The following is a 20,431-nucleotide window of genomic DNA, read 5'->3' as shown; positions in this document are numbered from 1 at the left end:
GGAAGTGTTAGTGCCAACTCTAACATATGGGTGTGAGACTATGGTGTGGTATGATAATGAAAAGTCAAGAGTAAGTGCAATGGAGATGGGACTGTTGAGGAATGTATGTGGAGTACAGAGGGTGGATAGGATATGAAATAATGTGATTCGTGAAAGGTGTGGAGTGAGGAAGTCGGTGGACACCAGAATTGAAGAGAGTGTCTTGAGATGGTATGGTCATGTGGAAAGAATGGATAACAACAGAGTGGTGAAAAAGGTTTACCTGAGCGAATTTGAAGGAGGAAGGAGGCGAGGTAGGCCAAGGAGAAGGTGGAGAGATATGGTGGATGAGTGTTTGAGGAAGAGAGGTTTGGAAGTCGGTGAGGCTAGGGAACTGACATGAGATCGAGCTGGCTGGATGCATGTTGTGAGGAGAAATGCATGATCAGGGAAATTGGCACCCTTTGTGAGCATGGCAGTGTCTGGATTGACTCAACCGGATACGTTTGTATGAAGCTGCAGAATGTGGTGAATGTTTTTTGGCGTATCTGGTAAAGCCAGGATTCTGGGGGCATGAATGATGAGCAAATGGAAGTGTGGCCTATTTGGATTGGGCAAGTTTGTGCTGTCTGGACATTGCTATTCCTCACCCTGCCCTTGAGTGGGAAAGGAGGTCTGGATGATGATGAATGATGATGATGATTCACTATTGCAGTGCAGTACTGAATGAATCACATATGGCAGAAAATTCAGAGAGAAGACCTCCCCCAAAATTATGTCATTGTAAAACAAAATTATGTGTATGCCTTAGCATGGACTGAAACTTAATAAGTACTGTAGTTACCTGCACAGTTCCCCAACAATAATCTTTTTCCCCTAGGCAGCCACCATAGGGACAACACACACCATGTCCACTCCAGCATTTGGATGTCCCTTCTGCTCGGCCATCTTTGCTGAGGAGGAGCAGATGCTGACCCACTTCCTGGAGGAGAGCAAGGTGAGGGAAGGGGGAAATTAGTTGTTTTTCTCTCTCTCTCTCTCCATTATACATACTGTAATAAAAGGAATTAAAGTTGATTTACAGTGCAATTGTAGGGCATGGAGCTGCCCACCACCACAAGAAGGCATCATTATCCAGCACCAGTATTTCATTACAGGGGCTGTATAATGTATTATTTCAGGGATGGAATTAATTGTGTCTTAAGGCAATGAACTTTGTGTTTCTTGTTTGCAATGGCGTTGATTAGGAATACTGTACTTTTATGTCAACATGAAGATGATCTGTATTATGGCCTTTGTAAACAGTAACAGCCAGTCCTATATTTTCCATTTTAGGGCTTGAAGGGTCCAAGATTGATCAGGCTGCTGTACTTTTAAATCATTTAATGGTAGGAATACCACTCTGTGTACCTTGCAGTAATATAAGGTATTGGATGGAAAAATCTGAAGTCACTAGGATTTGAGCCATAGTTGTGTATATACACAGCTTTCTCTGCCTTGCTCAAGATTTATTCTATGTACTGTATATAGTTTTATTATAATTATTATTATTTTTTCTTTAATCTGTTTTTCAGAATGAGCCCATCTTGGGAATGCACAGTTTAATGTTTGGGTAGATTGTTTACACAGGTAAACTGTTCCCAGCAATTCTTTATGTTGCCTAGAGGTGGTTCCTGTGTGTGCTTTCACTTACTTGTCATGCACAGTATTATCTTCCCTTACTTTTCCACTACTTCCCCCAGGCTGATGATGATGGGGAGGCACAGGATGATGCACATGATGTTTTCAGGATGGACCGCAAGGATGTAAGTGAGATGCAACCTCATGTTTTTTCACTTATGCTTGTGTGTGTGTGTGTGTGTGTGTTAGTATTGTTTTCACTAAGCCTTGGGATGTGTATTATCAGCAATATGTTTAAATGCAGTAAGTGGGGGATATTGATTTTTTTTTTTTTTTTAAATAAAATACAGTACCTTATTTTTGCTACTGCCAGAAGATAATATTCAGATTAAGAGTACTCATATTAAAGGGATTAATGAAGGGTGAAGAGGATCACAGGTACAAATGTGGAGGAAAGAATGCCCAGAGGTAGACCAAGGAAGATTAAGGATGAGGTCCTGTATGGAGACTCTCAGGATATGGATTTGAGATGAAAAATGGCTCATGATTGTAACACATGGAGAGATGCCATCAAATAAAAAAGATGTATCTATGCTAGCACGACTCGTGGTCGTAAAATATATACAGTACTGTATTGTAATGTACAAAGGAAAAGGGGAAAAAGAAGTGTGTGGTAATCATAGGGGCATTTGTCTTCTTAGTATAATAGGAAAAGTGTATGGTAGGATACTTATTGACAGAGTTAGAGAAAGAACAGAGAAATTAGTTGGAGAAGAACAGGGAGGCTTTAGGAAGGGAAGAGGTTGTGTAGATCAGATATTCATTCTCAGATCTTTAGTGGAAAAGTTTCTAGAGAAGGGAAAGAAGTTGTATGCGGCTTTCATGGATTTGGAGAAAGCATATGACAGGGTGGATAGACTAGGATTGTGGAAAGTGTTAAGAATATATGGAATAGATGGGAAGTTGTTGAATGCTGTGAAGAGTATGTATGATGGTGCGAAGGCTGCAGTGCGTGTGGATGGTGAACTAAGTGAATTTTTCTCATTGAAAGTTGGGTTGAAACAGGGATGTGTCATGTCTCCATGATTGTTCAATCTGTACATGGATGGGGTAATAAAAGAGGTACAAGGTAGGGTAGTGGATGTTGGAGTGGCCCTGGTGAGAGAGGATAGTGTTTGGAAACTCCCTGTACTGTTGTTTGCAGATGATACCGTGTTGTTGAGTGAAGACGAAGGAGAGCTGCAAGGCTTAGTGGATGAGTTTGAGAGAGTGTGTAGGAAACGGAATCTAAAGGTGAATGTAGGGAAGAGTAAAGTGATGGTCTTTGAGAGAGGTGAAGTCAGTGAATGTACAGCGAGGTTGGATGGTGAGGAATTGGAAAATGTGAGTACGTTTAAGTACTTGGGTAGTGTGATGAGTAAGGATGGAGGTTTGGAGGGTGAAGTGCTTGAAAGGGTACAGCAGGGAAGAAAGGTTGTTGGTTCTTTGAAAGCAGTGATAAGAAACAGGGAAGTGAGCATGGAAGTGAAAAAGTTACTACATGACAGTATTGTGATACCAACTCTAACGTACGGAAGTGAAGCGTGGACGTTGTTGGAAGGACACAAGTCAAGAGTGAGAGCCGTGGAAATGAGTTATTTAAGAGGAGCCTGTGGAGTCACATGGAGAGACAGGCTGACGAATGAGGATATAAAGGAGCGTTGTGGTGTTGATGTGGATGTGATAGGAAGCGTTATGAGGAACACACTGAGGTGGTTTGGCCATGTGGAGAGGATGGAGGGTGAAAGACTGACGAAGAGAGTGTATGTGAGTGAGGTGGAGGGGGAAAGAGGGAGGGGGAGGCCGAGGATGAGATGGAGAGATGGGGTGGAGAGGTATATGAGAGAGGGGGGTGTGAGTTGGGAGCAGGGGAGTGAAATGGCGGGGGACAGGGCGACTTGGAGGCGATTTGTTTGTGGCCACCCCAAACGGGATTGAGGCGTCTGGCAATAGATAGATAGATAGATAATATGATAGATTTTGTATATATCTGTCTGTCTATTGCCAGATGCCGTAATCCCATAAGGGGTGGCCATTTGACTTTGAGTTACAGTATTTGTTTTACGGGGAGGAGCACTAACCCTCCACCAACCCACTTGCTGACACGCAGGGAGCACGTATCATTTACAGTATATGGCGATTTGTTTGTTGCCACCCTGTACGGGATTGAGGCGTCTGGCAATAGATAGATAATAGATAAATAGATGATTATGATCCCGTATGAAGCATCACTGGTTCATAATACAAACGCTATTTTCGCTTATGCAGTTGCCCTCCCACGAACCTACAGTCATTTGTTTGTTGCAAGATAGCATTTACATTAGTCACATTCAGGTGTTAGCAGTGGTACCTGAGGGGGGGGGGACCTGATTGAAACTGCCCCCTGGGCCCCCAATTGAGGGGGGCCCCCCAAAGCCTTAAAAATTTATAAGCTATTTTTTTATATTTAAAAAATATATATATATATATTTATCATCCCAACAGTCCCGGCTGAGATATTAGATAAGTCTTGAGAATGAGAGGGGCTAGGTTCTTTGCAGGGGCCCCCCTCCAGGAGGGGACCCCACAAACAACCTAGCCCCCCTGGGCCCCCAAATCTCTACGCACGCTCCTGTGTGTTAGAGAAAGTGATGGAAGAATAGTGTGGTGTGTGAGTTCAGATAGCAAGTGAGGTGCAGAGAAGTGAAATACTATACCATAACTGCCAGTTTAAGTGAGTTGGAAGTTTTAGCAGCACATGAAGTGCAGTGAAGTGAAATAGAAACCATTTTAGGTGAGTTGCAAACTTCTTTTTTGACTTTGTTGGGTGGGCGGCCCATGGCCAAAACCATATCCCCATTGAATCCATGTTATTATTCGACGATGTACAATAAATAGTTATGCAATGGATTTTTCCAAGTGCATCAACATACGATGAGGGCATACTGTACATCATTTGAGTGAGGTGATCATCATCATAATCATCATCATCATCATCATCATCATCATCCGGGCCTCCTTTCCCACCCTAGGGCAGGATGAGGAGTGGCAATGTCCAGACAGCCCAAGTTTGCCCAATTAGAGCCCCCACAAACTCCTGAAAGTTGCCAGTGTTTGCTGGATCACTAAATAGCTTGGGGTCACTACCCACTCAGAGCTGGTATACCTTCCTTTTAAAAAATTCCTATAGGGATTATTACTCTTGCATAAAGCTTTATACCAGTATTATATTCATCATTGATAATTTACTGATGCTCTAAATGGGATTTACGCTGAAAAGCTTTCCATGGAGTTTACTAAAAAGTATGAAAGCTTATTGTGTGTGTTTGCATTCAGCACATTTTTACCAAGTCTTATGAATCTCAGTTGTTGGAAAAATATATCATACAGTTTCCAAAGATCGTAATCTTTCATCTGGCACGTCTGGACTTTCTGACCACTACTTGGTGGTGACCAGAATTAAGATTCAAGTAAGATGGAGGAACAGAAGAAGGGAAAGACGAGAGGAAGGAGTAGTTGCAAGGAGAGTGGAAAGGTTACAAGAGGATGAGAAAAAGGCAGAGTATAAGAGAGAAGTGGAGGAATGATTGGGCAAATATGAATTGGAGCAGATGGGAGACATGGAAGGTGTGTGTAGGATATTTACAGAAGAAATATGTGCAGCATGTGATGTGGTGTGTGGAAGGAAGAGAAGACGGAAGGGGGTGCAAGGAACAGCGTGGTGGATTGAAGAGGTTAGACAGGCTGTGGCACAAAAGAAGAAAGCATACAATGAATGTATGAGAAATAGGGGCATGGAAGAAGTTGAGAGACGGAAGAGAGAGTTATATGTAGAAAGAAAGAGAGAGGTGAAAAGATTAGTAAGAGAGAGTAAGAAGAGAGTGGATGAGGAATTTGGAAGGAATTTGAGTGTAAAGTGGAGGGACTGTAAGAAAATGTTCTGGAAAGAGGTGAAAAGAGTAAGACAGAGTGTAAGTGAAGTTAGCAGGGGAGTGAAAGATAAAAATGGTAGATTACTAGTGGAGAAGGGAGAAAAAGTGAGCAGATGGAGAGAACATTTTAAGGAATTGTTGAACATAGAGGATGGAAGTAATGCGAGTATAAGTGGCTGGGGAATGGCTGGGAGAAGGAGGGAGGTGAGAAGACAGGAAGAAATCAGTAGGATAGAAGTTGTGGAAGCAATGAAGAAAGTTAAATTGGGGAAAGCCCCAGGAATTGATGGAGTGTGTGGTGAAATGCTGAAGCATGGGGGAGAGATAGTAGTAGAATGGATGTGGAAGATGTGCAGATTGGCCTGGGAGGAAGGTAGAGTCCCGGAGGATTGGAAGTCAGGTATAATTATTCCCTTGTACAAAGGAAAAGGGGAAAAAGAAGTGTGTGGTAATCATAGGGGCATTTGTCTTCTTAGTATAATAGGAATAGTTTATGGTAGGATACTTATTGAGAGAGTTAGAGAAAGAACAGAGAAATTAGTTGGAGAAGAACAGGGAGGCTTTAGGAAGGGAAGAGGTTGTGTAGATCAGATATTCATTCTTAGATCTTTAGTGGAAAAGTTTCTAGAGAAGGGAAAGAAGTTTTATGCAGCTTTCATGGATTTGGAGAAAGCATATGACAGGGTGGATAGACAAGGATTGTGGAAAGTGTTAAGAATATATGGAGTAGATGGGAAGTTGTTGAATGCTGTGAAGAGTATGTACGATGGTGCGAAGGCTGCAGTGCATGTGGATGGTGAACTAAGTGAATTTTTCTCATTGAAAGTTGGGTTGAAACAGGGATGTGTCATGTCTCCATGGTTGTTCAATCTGTACATGGATGGGGTAATAAAAGAGGTACAAGGTAAGGTAGTGGATGTTGGAGTGGCCCTGGTGAGAGAGGATAGTGTTTGGACACTCCCTGTACTGTTGTTTGCAGATGATACTGTGTTGTTGAGTGAAGACGAAGGGGAGCTGCAAGGCTTGGTGGCTGAGTTTACAATGTGTAAGAAATGGAATCTAAAGGTGAATGTAGGGAAGAGTAAAGTGATGGTCTTTGAGAGAGGCGAAGTCAGTGAATGTACAGCGAGGTTGGATGGTGAGGAATTGGAAAATGTGAGTACGTTTAAGTACTTGGGTAGTGTGATGAGTAAGGATGGAGGTTTGGAGGGTGAAGTGCTTGACAGGGTACAGCAGGGAAGAAAGGTTGCTGGTTCTTTGAAAGCAGTGATAAGAAACAGGGAAGTGAGCATGGACGTGAAAAAGTTACTACATGACAGTATTGTGATACCAACTCTAACGTATGGAAGTGAAGCTTGGACATTGTTGGAAGGACACAAGTCAAGAGTGAGAGCAGTGGAAATGAGTTATTTAAGAGGAGCCTGTGGAGTCACATGGAGAGACAGGCTGACGAATGAGGATACAAAGGAGCGTTGTGGTGTGGATGTGGATGTGATAGGAAGCGTTATGAGGAGCACACTGAGGTGGTTTGGCCATGTGGAGAGGATGGAGGGTGAAAGACTGATGAAGAGAGTGTATGTGAGTGATGTGGAGGGGGGGAAGAGGGAGGGGGAGGCCGAGGATGAGATGGAGGGATGGGGTGGAGAGGTATATGAGAGAGGGGGGTGTGAATTGGGAGCAGGGGAGTCAAATGGCGGGGGACAGGGCGACTTGGAGGCAATTTGTTTGTGGCCACCCCAAACGGGATTGAGGCGTCTGGCAGGAGATAGATAGAAGAATTGCGCGGCCGAAATCTTACGGGGCCGAGATCAGTGACCCGAATTTGTAAAGGCATGATATTCCTCTAGCTTTGAGAAGACGTCTCAGTTCTGCTACAGTCTATTTTCCCATATACTGTATATTTTACCTGCGCAGTGGACCATGGCACTATATTTTCCTGAATCATCGGGTAATTTCAAAAGGCGCGGGCGTCAGTTGTGGTGTATACACACCATAAGCGCCGCCCTGGGCCCCTGGCGGCGGGCACACAAACTACGCAACGCTACCCACGAGAAAGCGCCTCCATATGAGCTCAGTGGGTTCATACGATCTTCGATTGTTTAACCCTGCGGGCTTGATTTGCTTTTTCTTGCGGCACCCGCGGCCATATTCGCGCTCCAACAGACTCTCTAAAAATATTTGCCAAAAATCAGTTATTAGTCCTAGAATATTAAAATCACATATGCTTATGGCACATACCTTCGGCTTTCTCCTGGGGTGTTTGTTGAGCCTTCGTCGAGTACTGTAGGACTTGTGGAGACCTCTGAAGTTGGGTAACAAAGTCTCCACTTTACACTTCCCGACAACCCTTAATATGATTACCACAGCCTGATATTATCACTAGAAACACCATTCTATGATTCTCAAATAGTTTGGAATCCATATTCCAAAGAAAAAAACACTGTGAAAGCAATGAAAATTACGAGGGTGTATGACCTTCCTACTTGCTCTAGTTGGCCGCTGGTGTTGTCATTTATTATTCATTAAAACACTCATAGTTTATATTTCTATTACTATATAACACATATATATCTACAGTCTTTATCCACAAGTTTCCTTCAGTAATAGTAGTTTATTGTCACTGTAGGCATTGTCACGTAGCATTCACTTTCTCGTCCTGTATACTAGCATTGAGAGTGAATGTCACTTTCACCTTCACTTTCATAACTCAAAGTATTCATACATGCTAGAGTGAAACTTTCACTTTCATTACTCCAAGTATATATACTCGTATTCTTATAATACTACTCATTTACATTTCTATTTACGTTCTCTATTTTATTTACATTATTTACATTTCTATTTTATTTACACTGTGATATGCACTGTCACTTGAGGTAACTTATAAAACTATTTTCCACTGTTCACTTATATTCATTGCTTTCACTTGCTGTTTACACATTATTTACAATTCCACTTGCACTGTTTTACTCAACAGAAAGATCGTAGTCACTTTCTTTCAATTGTCAGCCCTTTACCTCTTTCCACACGAGGTTTAGTAGGGGGTAAAGGTCACTGGGCCCTTTGCATGGGGCTAAAAAGCGGGCGGAAGTTAGCAGGAGCAAACAGACATACCTTCACCTTCGAAGATGACAGTGAACTGGTAGGGGTGGCCTACCTAGGGAAATGCATTACTCTACTGCCAACGTCAGCCTCTTGACAGCTGCTAATATATAGCAGTGAAATGATTGGCAGGAAATCTAGACAATACATTATAAATTAGGTAGTTCCAGGTGAATGTAAATATCACTTAGGCTTCTCCCTTCCCTCCTTATATATATTTTTAGTACGAGAATAGATTATACGGCATATTTCAAGGGGAAATAAACAGCGAAAATTAGCGAACGAGTGCACGTGAGGTGTTGTCAGGTGATAATTAGCCAATTCCGGGTGCATGGCACTCTCACTTACCTTATTTCTTTTTGGTATATATTATTTGGTATAAGAATAGGGCATAGAGCTTATTTCAATGGATGAAATCAGTGGAAAATTCCAGGGAAGATTTACTTAGCATAGCACGGCCGGGCAGGCGAGAGGAGAGGGTAATGGAGGGAAGGTAGGGAGGGAAGTCAAGAACGGGGAGAAATGGCTAAAGTGTCAACAATGGATGGGAGTACAGTTGAGATTAGGAGTGCTGACTAGTGTTGGACATTGGCAGTACTGATAGATGATACAAGCTACCACTTGAAAGCCCGGGGGAATTCAAAATAACACAGAATCGCAAAAGTGACGCCCCGCGGTATGATCCCTTGCTCCCAAGCGTCACGAAAGTGACCCCCTGCGGTTAAGGGGTTAAGTACCATATTTCCTTCATTTTTTATGTAAGATACAATTTCTTCATACTCATTTACAATTTTTCCTTACAAATGTACATTCACCACATAAAAAAATGACTGTGATCAATACTCAGGCAACATAATAATCGCATTTAGACTGTCCCTAAACTGTGATGGACGCAACCTTCCATTTCTATTATATTTTGATAGAGAAGCCATTTTTTCTCCAGTATTATATGTAGATAAATAAAAAAATATTCTATTTTCAGTAAAGTAACACAAAAATTGTATAACAAGTTGACCCCATTTTTGCATTTTACATTAAGTTATCTGGCGAGCGGAGGCATCTTTTTCCAGTTTGAGGGGGCTCCTATTCAGTGGGCCACGCCTCCATTCACTCACCATTCAAGGCCCCAGAATCCAAGCTCTATCTGATAAGCTAAAAATTTTCACCACATTCTGTAGCTTCACATAAACGTATCCAATAGAGTCAGTGCGAAAATTGTCATGTTAAAAAGGGATGTCATATCACTGAGGATATGCTTCTCACAAAATTCCACCAGCCAGCTCTATCTCTTGTCAGTCCCCAAGCCTCACCGACTGCCATACCTTTCTTCCTCACATCCTCATTCACCATATCCCTCCACCTTCTTCTTGGCCTACCTCACCTCCTCCTTCAGATTCACTCAGATATACCTTTTTCACCACTCTATTATTATCCATTCTCTCCACATGACCATACCATCTCAGTACACTCTTTTTGATTCTGGTGTACACAGACTTCCTCACTCTGCATCTTTCATGAATCATATTATTTTGTATACTGTCCACTCCCTGTACTCCACATACATTCCTCAGCAGTCCCGTCTCCACTGCTTTCACACTTGACTTTTCAATTTCATGCCATGCCATAGTGTCACATCGATATGTTAAGGTTGGGACGAATGTAAAGGGCCGAACTGAAACTTAACAAATTAATCACTGGTCTGGCCGGAATTTGATCCTGGGCCCTCACGCATAATACGAGCGCACGTTACCACTGAGCCAAAGAGAAGATCCCCTGCTTTGTCTCTAAGCAATGCGGGCTTGTATAAACCCCATGACATCACTCTTTTCTTCCCCTGGTGATTAATTTGGTCAGTTTCGAACACACATGGTAGTGTAGCACAGTGAAGGCCACCAATGGGGGAGCCCGTGAACCACACAGATGGCTCACCCCTGGGATGTAAGGTTTAAGATACTGTCAACATCATGGCCCTCTAAGCCCCACTTCACATCCCACACCACTGCCACCAATGTAAAGGCCTGAACTGAAACTTAACAAATTAATCACTGGTCTGGCCAGGATTTGATCCTGGGCCCTCATGCTTAATACACGCGCACATTACCACTGAGCCAAAGAGAGGATCCCCCATTTTGTCTCAAAGCAACGCTGGCTTTTATACACCCCATTACACTAACACTCCTTTATGTAAGCCTCATGCAGCTGCAACACTCAAGCCTCTGTTTCTTATCAAGGCCTTCATAGCACCAGCTGCCTTCCTTCCATATGTCACTCTACTTTCCACGTCTTTTGCACATTTTCCTGTCTTTTCTGTCGCCACACCCAGGTAATTGAACTCTCTCTTACCATTTCCAGTTTCTCTTCATTTGCTGTAACATCACACTGGAAATCGCCTTCTCTCTCAATAACCGTCACTTTACACTTTTCCATATTTACTCCCAAGGCGCGACGCTTACAGACATCAACAAAACTCTGCATTAGTCTGTTAAGTTCTTGTGACTAACCTTGTTGTTCCCTCAACAGACAGTACAGATGGTGGTTCATCATGACCCACACAAACCAGGGGTCATCACTACCACAATCAAGACTGATACAGACGACAGCCCCACAATGCATCGTCATAGAGGATCCAGCCTGGGGAAGAAGCCCAAGAAACTGGAACTGGATGGGGAAAGTGTGGAATTGATCACAGAGGATGATAGAGATGTGAGTTATCCAGAGCACATTCTTGTTGCTTTTGTGATCCCCAACTCATCTGGATGTGAACCTGGTGGATTACAGGCTGAAGTTAACCTTCTCCTGCAGACCACCATCTTTCTTTTGGGGAATTTTGAAGTATGGAGGGAGTTGAAGGATGTTTCTATAACTGGGCAGTGGGGCTGTTTGGGCATATCAAGCAGCTCTCAGTAAGGTGATTTATTAGTTAGTATTAAGCTAGTAATTACTCTGAAAATAGGAAGTTATTCTTGAAAGAGGTGTGGAAATTTAGAAGTGACAGTGGAAAGAAATGTGAAAGTGTGAAGGATGCAAGTGGTAGATTATTAACCCATGGGGATGAAGTAAGGACCAGATGGAAAGAATATTTTGAAAGTCTGGTGAATGGGAATGGAGAGAGCAATGCAACTGTTAACACGATTGATTTTGGGGGTGTACAGAGAAGGAATGCAGTGTTAGGAAATGTAAGAATACTGTAAAGCGGCTGAAAAACGGGAAAGCAGCTGGGCTTGATGAGGTGTATGCAGAGATGAGTAAGTGTGGTGGAGGGAGCGGAATGAAGTGCTTGTTGAAGATATGTAAGAAGGCATGGATGAGTTAAATGGTGCCAGTAGTGGAAAATGGCAGTAATTGTACCTCAGTACAAAAATAAAGATGAGTGAAGTGAGTGCAAGAATTATTGTGGCATAAGTCTTCTGAGTGTTGAAAGGAAGGTATATGGAAGAATTAATATAGAGAAAGTGAGAGATATCAGAAGTCCTAGTGTGTGACGAACAGAGTGGCTTTAGGGGTGGCAGGGTATGTGAGGATCAAATATTTGCAGTAAGACAGATAGTGGAGAAGGTGTGTGAGAAGGACTATAAGGAGTTTATGGCATTTATGGATCTGGAAAAAGCATATGACAAAGTAGACAGAGAAGGATTGTGGAAGGTTTTGTGCCTGTATGTTGTTGATGGTAAGCTGGTACGTGCCGCCAAGAGTTTTTATGGCGGTAGTGAGGCACGTGTAAAGGTAAATGGACGTCTAAGTGATTGGTTCACGATCAGTATGGGCGTGCGACAAGGTTGTGTGATGTTCCCATGGTTGATCAATATACATATATATGGATGGGGTGATGAGAGAAGTAAAAACACGAGTAATGGAGAGAGGGCTGACGTTGGTAATAAATGGTAATGGATGGAATATCAAAATTTGTTGTATGCCGATGATTCAGTGTTACTTGCAAAATACCAGACAAGAGCTTGGTAGACTAATGCCGAGTTTTGTAGATGTCTGTGAGCATCGTGCCTTGAGAGTAAATCTAGAAAAGAGTGAAGTGATGGTTATTGAGAGAGAAGGTGACTCCCAATGTGATGTTACAGTGAATGGAGAGAGACTGGAATTGGTGAGAGAGTTCAAATACCTGGGTACAGTGATCGAAAAGAGAGAAAAATGCACAATAGAAGTGAAAAGTAGAGTGACACAAGGAAGGGAAGTAGCTGGTGCTATGAAGGTCATGATAAAAAATGGAGGCTTGAGTGTTGCAGCTGCACGAGATTTACATGAAGGAGTGTTAGTGCCAACTGTAACATACAGATATGAGGCTATGGTGTGGCATGGAAATGAAGTCAGGAATAAGAGCAGTGGAGATGGGACTGTTGAGGAATGTATGTGGAGTATGGAAAGTGGGAAGGATATGGAATAATGTGATTCATAAAAGATGCAGAGTAAGGAAGTTTGTGGACACCAGAATCAGAGAGTGTACTGAGATGGTTTGGTTATGTGGAAAGAATGGATGACAATAGAGTAGTGAAAAAGGTATATCTGAGCGAATATGAAGGAGGGAGGAGGCAAGGTAGGCCAAGAAGAAGGTGGAGGAATATGGTGGATGAGTGAGGAAGAGAGGTATGGAAATTGGTGAGGCTAAGAGACTGACAAGAGACTGAGCTGATTGGATGAATTTTGTGCGGAGAACCGCATAACCAGGGATTTGGCACCCCTTTTTAACATGACAGCTTTTGGATTGACTCTGTTAAATAGGTATATGTGAAGCTACAGAACGTGGTTAAATTTTTTTGGCCCATCTGATGGAGCCAGGATGCGGAGTAAGGAAATCTGTGGACAGCAGAATTAAAGAGAGTGTACTGAGATGGTTTGGTCATGTTGAGAGAATGGATTACAATAGAGTAGTGAAAAAGGTATATCAGAGCAACTTTGAAGGAGGGAGGAGGTGAGGTAGGCTAAGAAGGTGGAGGGATATGGTGGATGAGTGTGTGAGGAAGAGAGGTATGGAAGTTGGTGAGGCAAAGGGACTGACAAGAGATCGAGCTGGCTGGATGAATTTTGTGTGGAGAAACGCATAACCAGGAATTTGGCACCCCTTTTTTAACATGACAGTGTTTGTCTATTAGATATGTATATGTGAAGCCACAGCATTTAGTGAAATTTTTTTGGCCTGTCTGATGGAGCCAGGATGCTATGGGCATGCATGATGAGTGAATTGGACAGACTTAGGTTGTCTGGACGTTGCTACTCCTTACCCTGCCGTAGGGTGGGAAGGGAAGTCCGGATGATGATGATGACGATGATTACGTTAGTAATTCTTGTACTCTCCAAATTGCACAGCCATGTTTATTAATGAATGATAAGGATGTAAAGGTGAAGAGAGTTGAAGCAGAAATGTTACACAGTAGCGTTTCTTCCAGCGAGTTACATATCAACACTGTAAACTAGTTTATACTCCTATTCAGTGCATTCAAATGTAGGCTATGTATAGCATGGGTAAAACTGGGTGAAACTTGGTATTGTGTATAGTTTAAAATGTGATTATGTTAAAATTTGAAAAGATAATGGTAAGACATAATCCTAATTTGCAGCAATTTTTCCTCTGAAAGTGGCAGTTTCTTGGAACACTTCTGCACAGTGCTCAGTGAAGAATTATATATGTAGTCTTGTGTTATCTTTAAACCCAACATGTAATTATCAGAACATTACATGTCAACACATTATTCTTTATATTCTTCAGGGTGAGGGATCCGAGGAGTTGGTGTGCATGGCTGAGATCACCGAGGGTGAAGAAACCCGCGGAAAGGACAACCAAAATTCTACCAGCTTGACCCTAGGAAGGAATGCTGGGGCAACTATTCATGTCCCACCTACCCTCAGATCCAGCAAAATTGAGTACAAGAAGATGTCACCTAACTTGGCAGATATGAAGAGGCTGGAGCACATCTTACCAGTGAATCAAATGCAGTCCATCTTGGAGTACCTCTCGGTGCACTCAGATATGGTGGTTGAGACAGATGTAGGAAACTTTGACCTCCACCGGATGCGATATATGGACTTCCTGCATCAGCTACACAACAATCGCATGCAGGTGCTTGAGGAGGAGGAGTGGTTTGCTGAAGAACTTGCAATGCCTTTTCAGTGTGACGTGGCCGTTGCCACTGAGTCCATCTATGCCTTCCATCAGTTAATCCAGAATAGTGGATGCTCTGCCACTGTAACCTTGCCAAAGTGTACTGCCACTGTGTCTGATTTATTGTCTTTGGCATGTGAACGCTGGTTGACTGAAGGAGTGTTGGATATATTTGCACACATGGTACGTGAGCACGGTGACTGCCGCACAGAGGTGTTCAATGTGACAGAGCTGGCAGACATGAGTGGCATTTGTAATCATCTTGAAAGTAAATACCCTGACAAGTCCAGGGTGCAGGTTATCTTTCTTCTGCATGTAGGTAAGGCCGACCATGAGAACCCTTACCCTTCCCAGCCTGTTGATGATCGTGCTTATACTGCCAGTCATTTCTCCTTTGCTCTTTACAGCTTTGATAAAAATGATGTACTTTATGCTGACACCCTTGGTTGGAGCATCCCTGAGCCACTTTACTTCATGATGGATGAATTTATTACCCACCTTGGGCTGCAGGAACCAAGTTTTTCTTGCCTACACGACCCCGAGAGTATGCACGATGCAGATAACCACGTGTGCTCTAACCGCTGTGCTCGCCTCTACCCAACGGAGCAGTGTGACTCTGCCTTTGGCCTGGCCGTGGTAGTGGGGTTCTGTTTGGCTGCCATGGATCGGGAAGCCTTCAGCTTGATCACAGCCACCTCTGGGGAGATTGTTCATCCTAATAAGCTTGATTATCTACAGGACATCACACAGTATTCTAAGTTCTTGCGACTTGTGCTTATGTGTTGGCTTGTGGAGGGTGAAATCAACACCGCCATGCTGTATCAAGTTTGCCATGAAGATGTCAAGCCTCGTCTAATGCCAAGACTCAGCCTGAGGAGACGGAAGCGACGCATTCCATTTGGTGCCAGTCCAGAGTCATCCCCTGAGCGTGAGATACCCCATACAAGGCGCTCCACAGGGGGAAGGGAGCGTGTTACACCAGCTAAGGGCAATATTAACTTTGACAGACTTACTGACTTACTGACTAAACCTCCTGAAGTTGGGTACTTGAGCAGCTACTCTTGCTTACGCGTTCGCTTTTATCTTAAGAATGGGAAGATTGTTACGAAAAGGTTCAAGTGCTCAGCCTCAGGCAAGAAGGATGGTCGAGCCCTAAAGAAGGTTCAGGATTATGTGGACAAGAAAGAAGTGTATGAGTGGCTAAAGGTGCAGTCTGAGATTACACCAAAGCAAAGGAAGAACTGGCTCAAAAGTAGGAATGAGAATGTCAATGCCATCCTGCTCAAAGCTGAGTTAGTAACACAGGGACTGGGCAGTCTGCGCTTACGATGCACACTGAAGAATGGCATAACCAAATCCAAGATATACAATGGTGAAAAAGATGATCCAAAAGTGAGAAGTGAAGTTCTGGAATTTTTGAGCAGCAGGATGTGTGAGGAGTGGCTAAAGGAGGAGAGGAAGTGGATTTACTTGGAAGATGTTGATGTAGGGGTGGCCACCAGAACGCTAATAGACAATATACCATTTGATGTAAAGAAGAAGTGCATTAAGGTGGACCGACGTGTGAAGCCTGTCAGTGATGCAGACACACTCTCAGTTTCAGTGGAGGCCAACCCTAATTGGGGAAAGCTGCACCGGTATGATGAAACCTATGAATTGAAGGAGGGCAAAAGTCGGCCTGGAGAAAAGTTCATTGCAGTTACAATGATCTTACAGTGTGCCTCCCTCACAAGTGAGTGCCGAAGTGACTGTGGGGTGCCACTTAAGGACATCACTACTGTTGGCAAATTGTGTAGTGCCTGCCAGTTGAATTTGGACTCGGGGAGAACGTGTGAGGGATGCTTTATTACAGACAGCCCTCACTGGTATTCTAACGAGACATTTTCCACCCTCTGCAATGCCTGTTATCGGGCCAATGGCCGCCGTAAGACTCACCGCCGCAAAGATCGCATCCATCACCCTCACTTAAAGTGTAAATGGAAACTCAAATTTGAATTGGACCAGGACCTCAAAACATGGAATGTTTTTAAGGGAGCATCAAATGAGTTTTACCATAATAAGGAGCCAGTTGGGGAAAGGAAACGGCCAACATGGGCAGAGCGAGACATTTGGGACAAGGCACGTATCCTGACCAATGCCACAGCTCATGAGATATACCACTCCATGCAGAGGAACATGCCACTCCTTGCTGGTGATCCAAAGAATTCTGCCCATGCCCTTGGCCAGATCACTCGCAGGTGCAAGAGCATTGACAAAAAATATCTGCACTTGGCCATGAACTGGAAAAAAGATCCAAATCCCACCTGCTCTGACTGGAGGAAAGCAGAAAAAGTTTTAGAAACAAACTTTGATAAGGTCCTGTACTTCCAGCGAGGTGACAGGATACAGAACCGGGACTATTGGGTGGTCATAGCAACAGACAGTACTCTCCAGGCCATCAGCGATCATGGCCAGGAGGTGATTGGATACGACTCTAAGCAGGATTTCATGAGCTCTTGTTTTAAATGCAGCTATGTGACATATGGTGATGAGACTGGCAAAGAACATACTGGTGTGGTGACCATATGTAACAGAGAGGCAGAGGACACCCACAATTTTATCTTCCAGTTGCTTGCAGCAAACATTCCGTGCAAAGATCCTACTTGTGAGCACCCCAAGATGCTTTACCTTTATAATGATGGAAATGGATTTTTCTGGGTGAGGCCTTGTTCATTGAGAAATGGATTTAGGCCACTTGTGCAGCATGAGAGTAGAGTTGAGATACGTAATGCTGTAAACCACATGTTTTGGCAATCATCTCTGTATAACTATCACACCACTGAGGCCTTGAAAGCTCACATCAGTGCAAATGAGCATCTGCAAATGCTGGCATATCCATTGGAGTTAGGATTTAAGTGTATCATGATGAGCTGGAATACAGACATGCGAAAGAAAATGGAATATGCATACAAGGAGTTCATCCTCAACACTGTTCCTGACTTGCTCATCACCCGTCCCATCAAGCATTCTTTTATCCACTACTTGGATAAATTCTGGTTTGATTGCCCCTGGAGCGACACATATACAGCTCAGGTTGGTTACAAAGCCACGGATGGATTCAGGCGCAACACACTGCTCTGTCTTGAGAACATGGCTGACAAGAGACCCAAGGAAGTGGAAGAACCAGATAGCAATGCACGCAACAAGAGGATGTCTCATTTTGTGGTCAAGATGCTTAACAAAATCTTAGGTAGAGGAATATATCAGGTTCAGAAGTCAGAGAGTAAGTATGGGGTAATAGAGCAAAGAGAAGAAGACGTCTTGGCAATCCAGAAGGGGTTTAGAATTACAGAGATGAGGGGTGTGAAGTGCCACTTGGGATGGGAGGAACATGGCTTTGTATCAGTTAGGGCCTCAGAAGCCCTAGGTCATGAGGATTTTTCCACAGGAACATCTGATGATTCAGATGTGCCTATCCTCTCCAGTCCCATCCATGTAAAAAAGAGCTTGTACAGTCAGCTCAAGCAAATTCAGGACCAGTTTGGTAACGACATAGCTGGGATGGCAAACTCCATACTCCAGCCTCTCACTGCACTGGCCCTTGACCTCTACCGCCAAGAGATCTCCCGGTACATTCCAACTCAAGTGAAGAGCAACATTTCTCACAATGAACATATCTGCAACATCTACCTCAGGACATGCAGCTGCTCTGCCTTTATTGATAATGGACAGATGCAACTATGCAAACACCTGTATGCAGCTCTCATAATGATCAGAAACTTAAAGGATGTAGATAATGTGGTTATTGAGGCTATGAGCTGGGCTCCAAGAGTTCCTGTGGCTCTGAAGTCTTTCATGAATTTCAACAGGAATGTGACTTTGCCAAACTACATTATAAACAAAATAGAGTGTCTGCAAACAATCTCTCATTGTGCTACAGAACAAGACATGGAGCGAGCAAACAGAGGTGAAATTCTTAGGGTATTGCATGGGCCTTCTGAAACAGGGGATAAAATGGCACAAAATGGTGGATACCGGAAGACAGGAATTGTGAGAAAATATGCATTGACAGATATGTCGGATCCTTATTGTCCAAATATTGAGTTTCCAAAGAGTTTGAGAAGCAGAAGAGGTGAAAAAGGAGGCAAAAGAGGAAGAAAACGTTTGTTAGAAACAGATGACATCCCAGTGGAAGCACCACAAGAGGAAGAAAAGAAAATGCGAATGACCACTGCTGAAACTGAATGCCGTGACTTAGGGGAAAACAATGTATTCTACGTAACTCTTCCAGATGATGCCCCAGAAGAACTCCATGATGTTGGTACCACAGACGACGGTAGAGAAACCAGGGATGTGGAAAGTGCACTTTACCACACCAAAGGCTTCCCATCCATTGTGTGTGGGAGGTGCATTGATGAAGGTAAGGGAAGCCCACAGCTTTGTTACTCACCAAAGGAGCTCCAGAGTCACATAGAGAGGGAACATCCAGAAAAGAATCTGGTATGTGCGTTTTGTTACTTCAATAATACATATACTAGATATGGCAGCATTAAGGAATTTAATGATCACCTTTTGCAGGAACATTAGTAGGAGTCAGATTAGTACTGGAGTAAAGTACAATTAACTGAAAGACTTACAAAGGGAAGTGTTATGTACACTTTATTTTATACAGTACAGGCAGTACTCATTTTATAAGTGTTGGGATATGTTCCAGAATATTAGATTTTTCCCAACAGTTGATACAGTAAACTGGGGGAAACCGGTAAATCAGCTTTATAGGTTGTGAGGGAACTATTAGGCAATTTTTCTAAAATTTGTTGTGGACTTAATAGCAAAAAATGTTAATAAAAAAAAAGTAGCTTGTAATGAGGACTTCCTGTACTATCAATAGTCATATTATCATTTGATATGAACATTAATTTGAGGAAACCATTTGGATGGAAGAAATTTATGACATTTTGTTTCCATCATATGTTGTGTGAATCACAGAATTAAACCTGTGTTAGATGTAACACAAAAAATATTCTTGGTTCACTTCAGGTATGTTTTGTTTACCTGTATTGTATATATTAATGACGTATTTACAGTTTGCAGAGGAATGAGCACTGTGTCATCTTAAGTTTGATTGGTCTCTAAATGGAACTGGAGAAAGCTGATTTTAGATAATTTTAATATCTTCAGTTAGTTTTTGTTTCCCTCACTTCCAGAGTTTTATTCTGCTAAGAGGAGTCTTCAAACTGGAGGAGTTAGATACAACCCATGTTAACCCATGCAGTCTTAGAGGCCCCTCCTAAATTAATAAGTTGATTGGCACTAGCAGAAATAATTTACAATAAACAAACAAAATAATATAATACTGTACCAGCTTTGGGGGTCAGCCTCCTTGGATGTGAGCTGCATACCGGTAAGTACATACAAGATACCAGTATTAACCTTCGGTCCCTAAGTACGGTATATTTTTTGTGGTATTCTTTGTACAGTAATTGATTTTTATGAAACTTTGCAAAGATATCTCACACTGAATGAGTTAATAAGGCCACATCTAACCCCTCCATTTTCAAATATATCATAAGAGCTGTGTAAAATTGTCTGGAGATAGCAAGAATAAAGTTAGATACTGTACTGTATATTATCATAATGAAGGAGTCAGTCATAAGTTACTTAGATTAGTTAAAACTTCAGCATTTGCATT

General features: G+C 42.8%; 1 protein-coding gene across 1 annotated transcript; it reads left to right on the top strand.

Annotated features, from left to right (window-relative positions):
- Window positions 1–886: 886 nt before the first annotated feature.
- On the top strand, window positions 887–19,497 carry LOC145403235 (uncharacterized). The gene is made up of 4 exons (XM_080275050.1): window positions 887–976; window positions 1,722–1,784; window positions 11,172–11,354; window positions 14,368–19,497. Exons 1-4 carry the CDS (start codon window positions 887–889, stop codon window positions 19,324–19,326), a joined length of 5,295 nt encoding a protein of 1,764 aa, XP_080131176.1. The 3' UTR covers window positions 19,327–19,497.
- The last annotated feature ends 934 nt before the right edge of the window (window positions 19,498–20,431 follow it).

The sequence above is a fragment of the Coenobita brevimanus genome, chromosome 60 (genome assembly GCF_032717465.1).
Source record: "Coenobita brevimanus isolate Jiangsu-jjx chromosome 60, ASM3271746v2, whole genome shotgun sequence".
In the NCBI taxonomy this organism is placed as follows: Eukaryota; Metazoa; Arthropoda; class Malacostraca; order Decapoda; family Coenobitidae; genus Coenobita; species Coenobita brevimanus.
Note: the sequence above shows the minus strand (reverse complement) of the source record. Positions and strands in the feature narration are given on the sequence as shown.

Coding starts and splice junctions, on each gene's coding strand:
- LOC145403235 (XM_080275050.1), top strand. CDS start 887: ATGTCCACTCCAGCATTTGGATGTCCCTTCTGCTCGGCCATCTTTGCT. Junction 1,785..11,171: donor TCAGGATGGACCGCAAGGAT/GTAAGTGAGATG, acceptor TTCCCTCAACAG/ACAGTACAGATGGTGGTTCA. Junction 11,355..14,367: donor TCACAGAGGATGATAGAGAT/GTGAGTTATCCA, acceptor TATATTCTTCAG/GGTGAGGGATCCGAGGAGTT.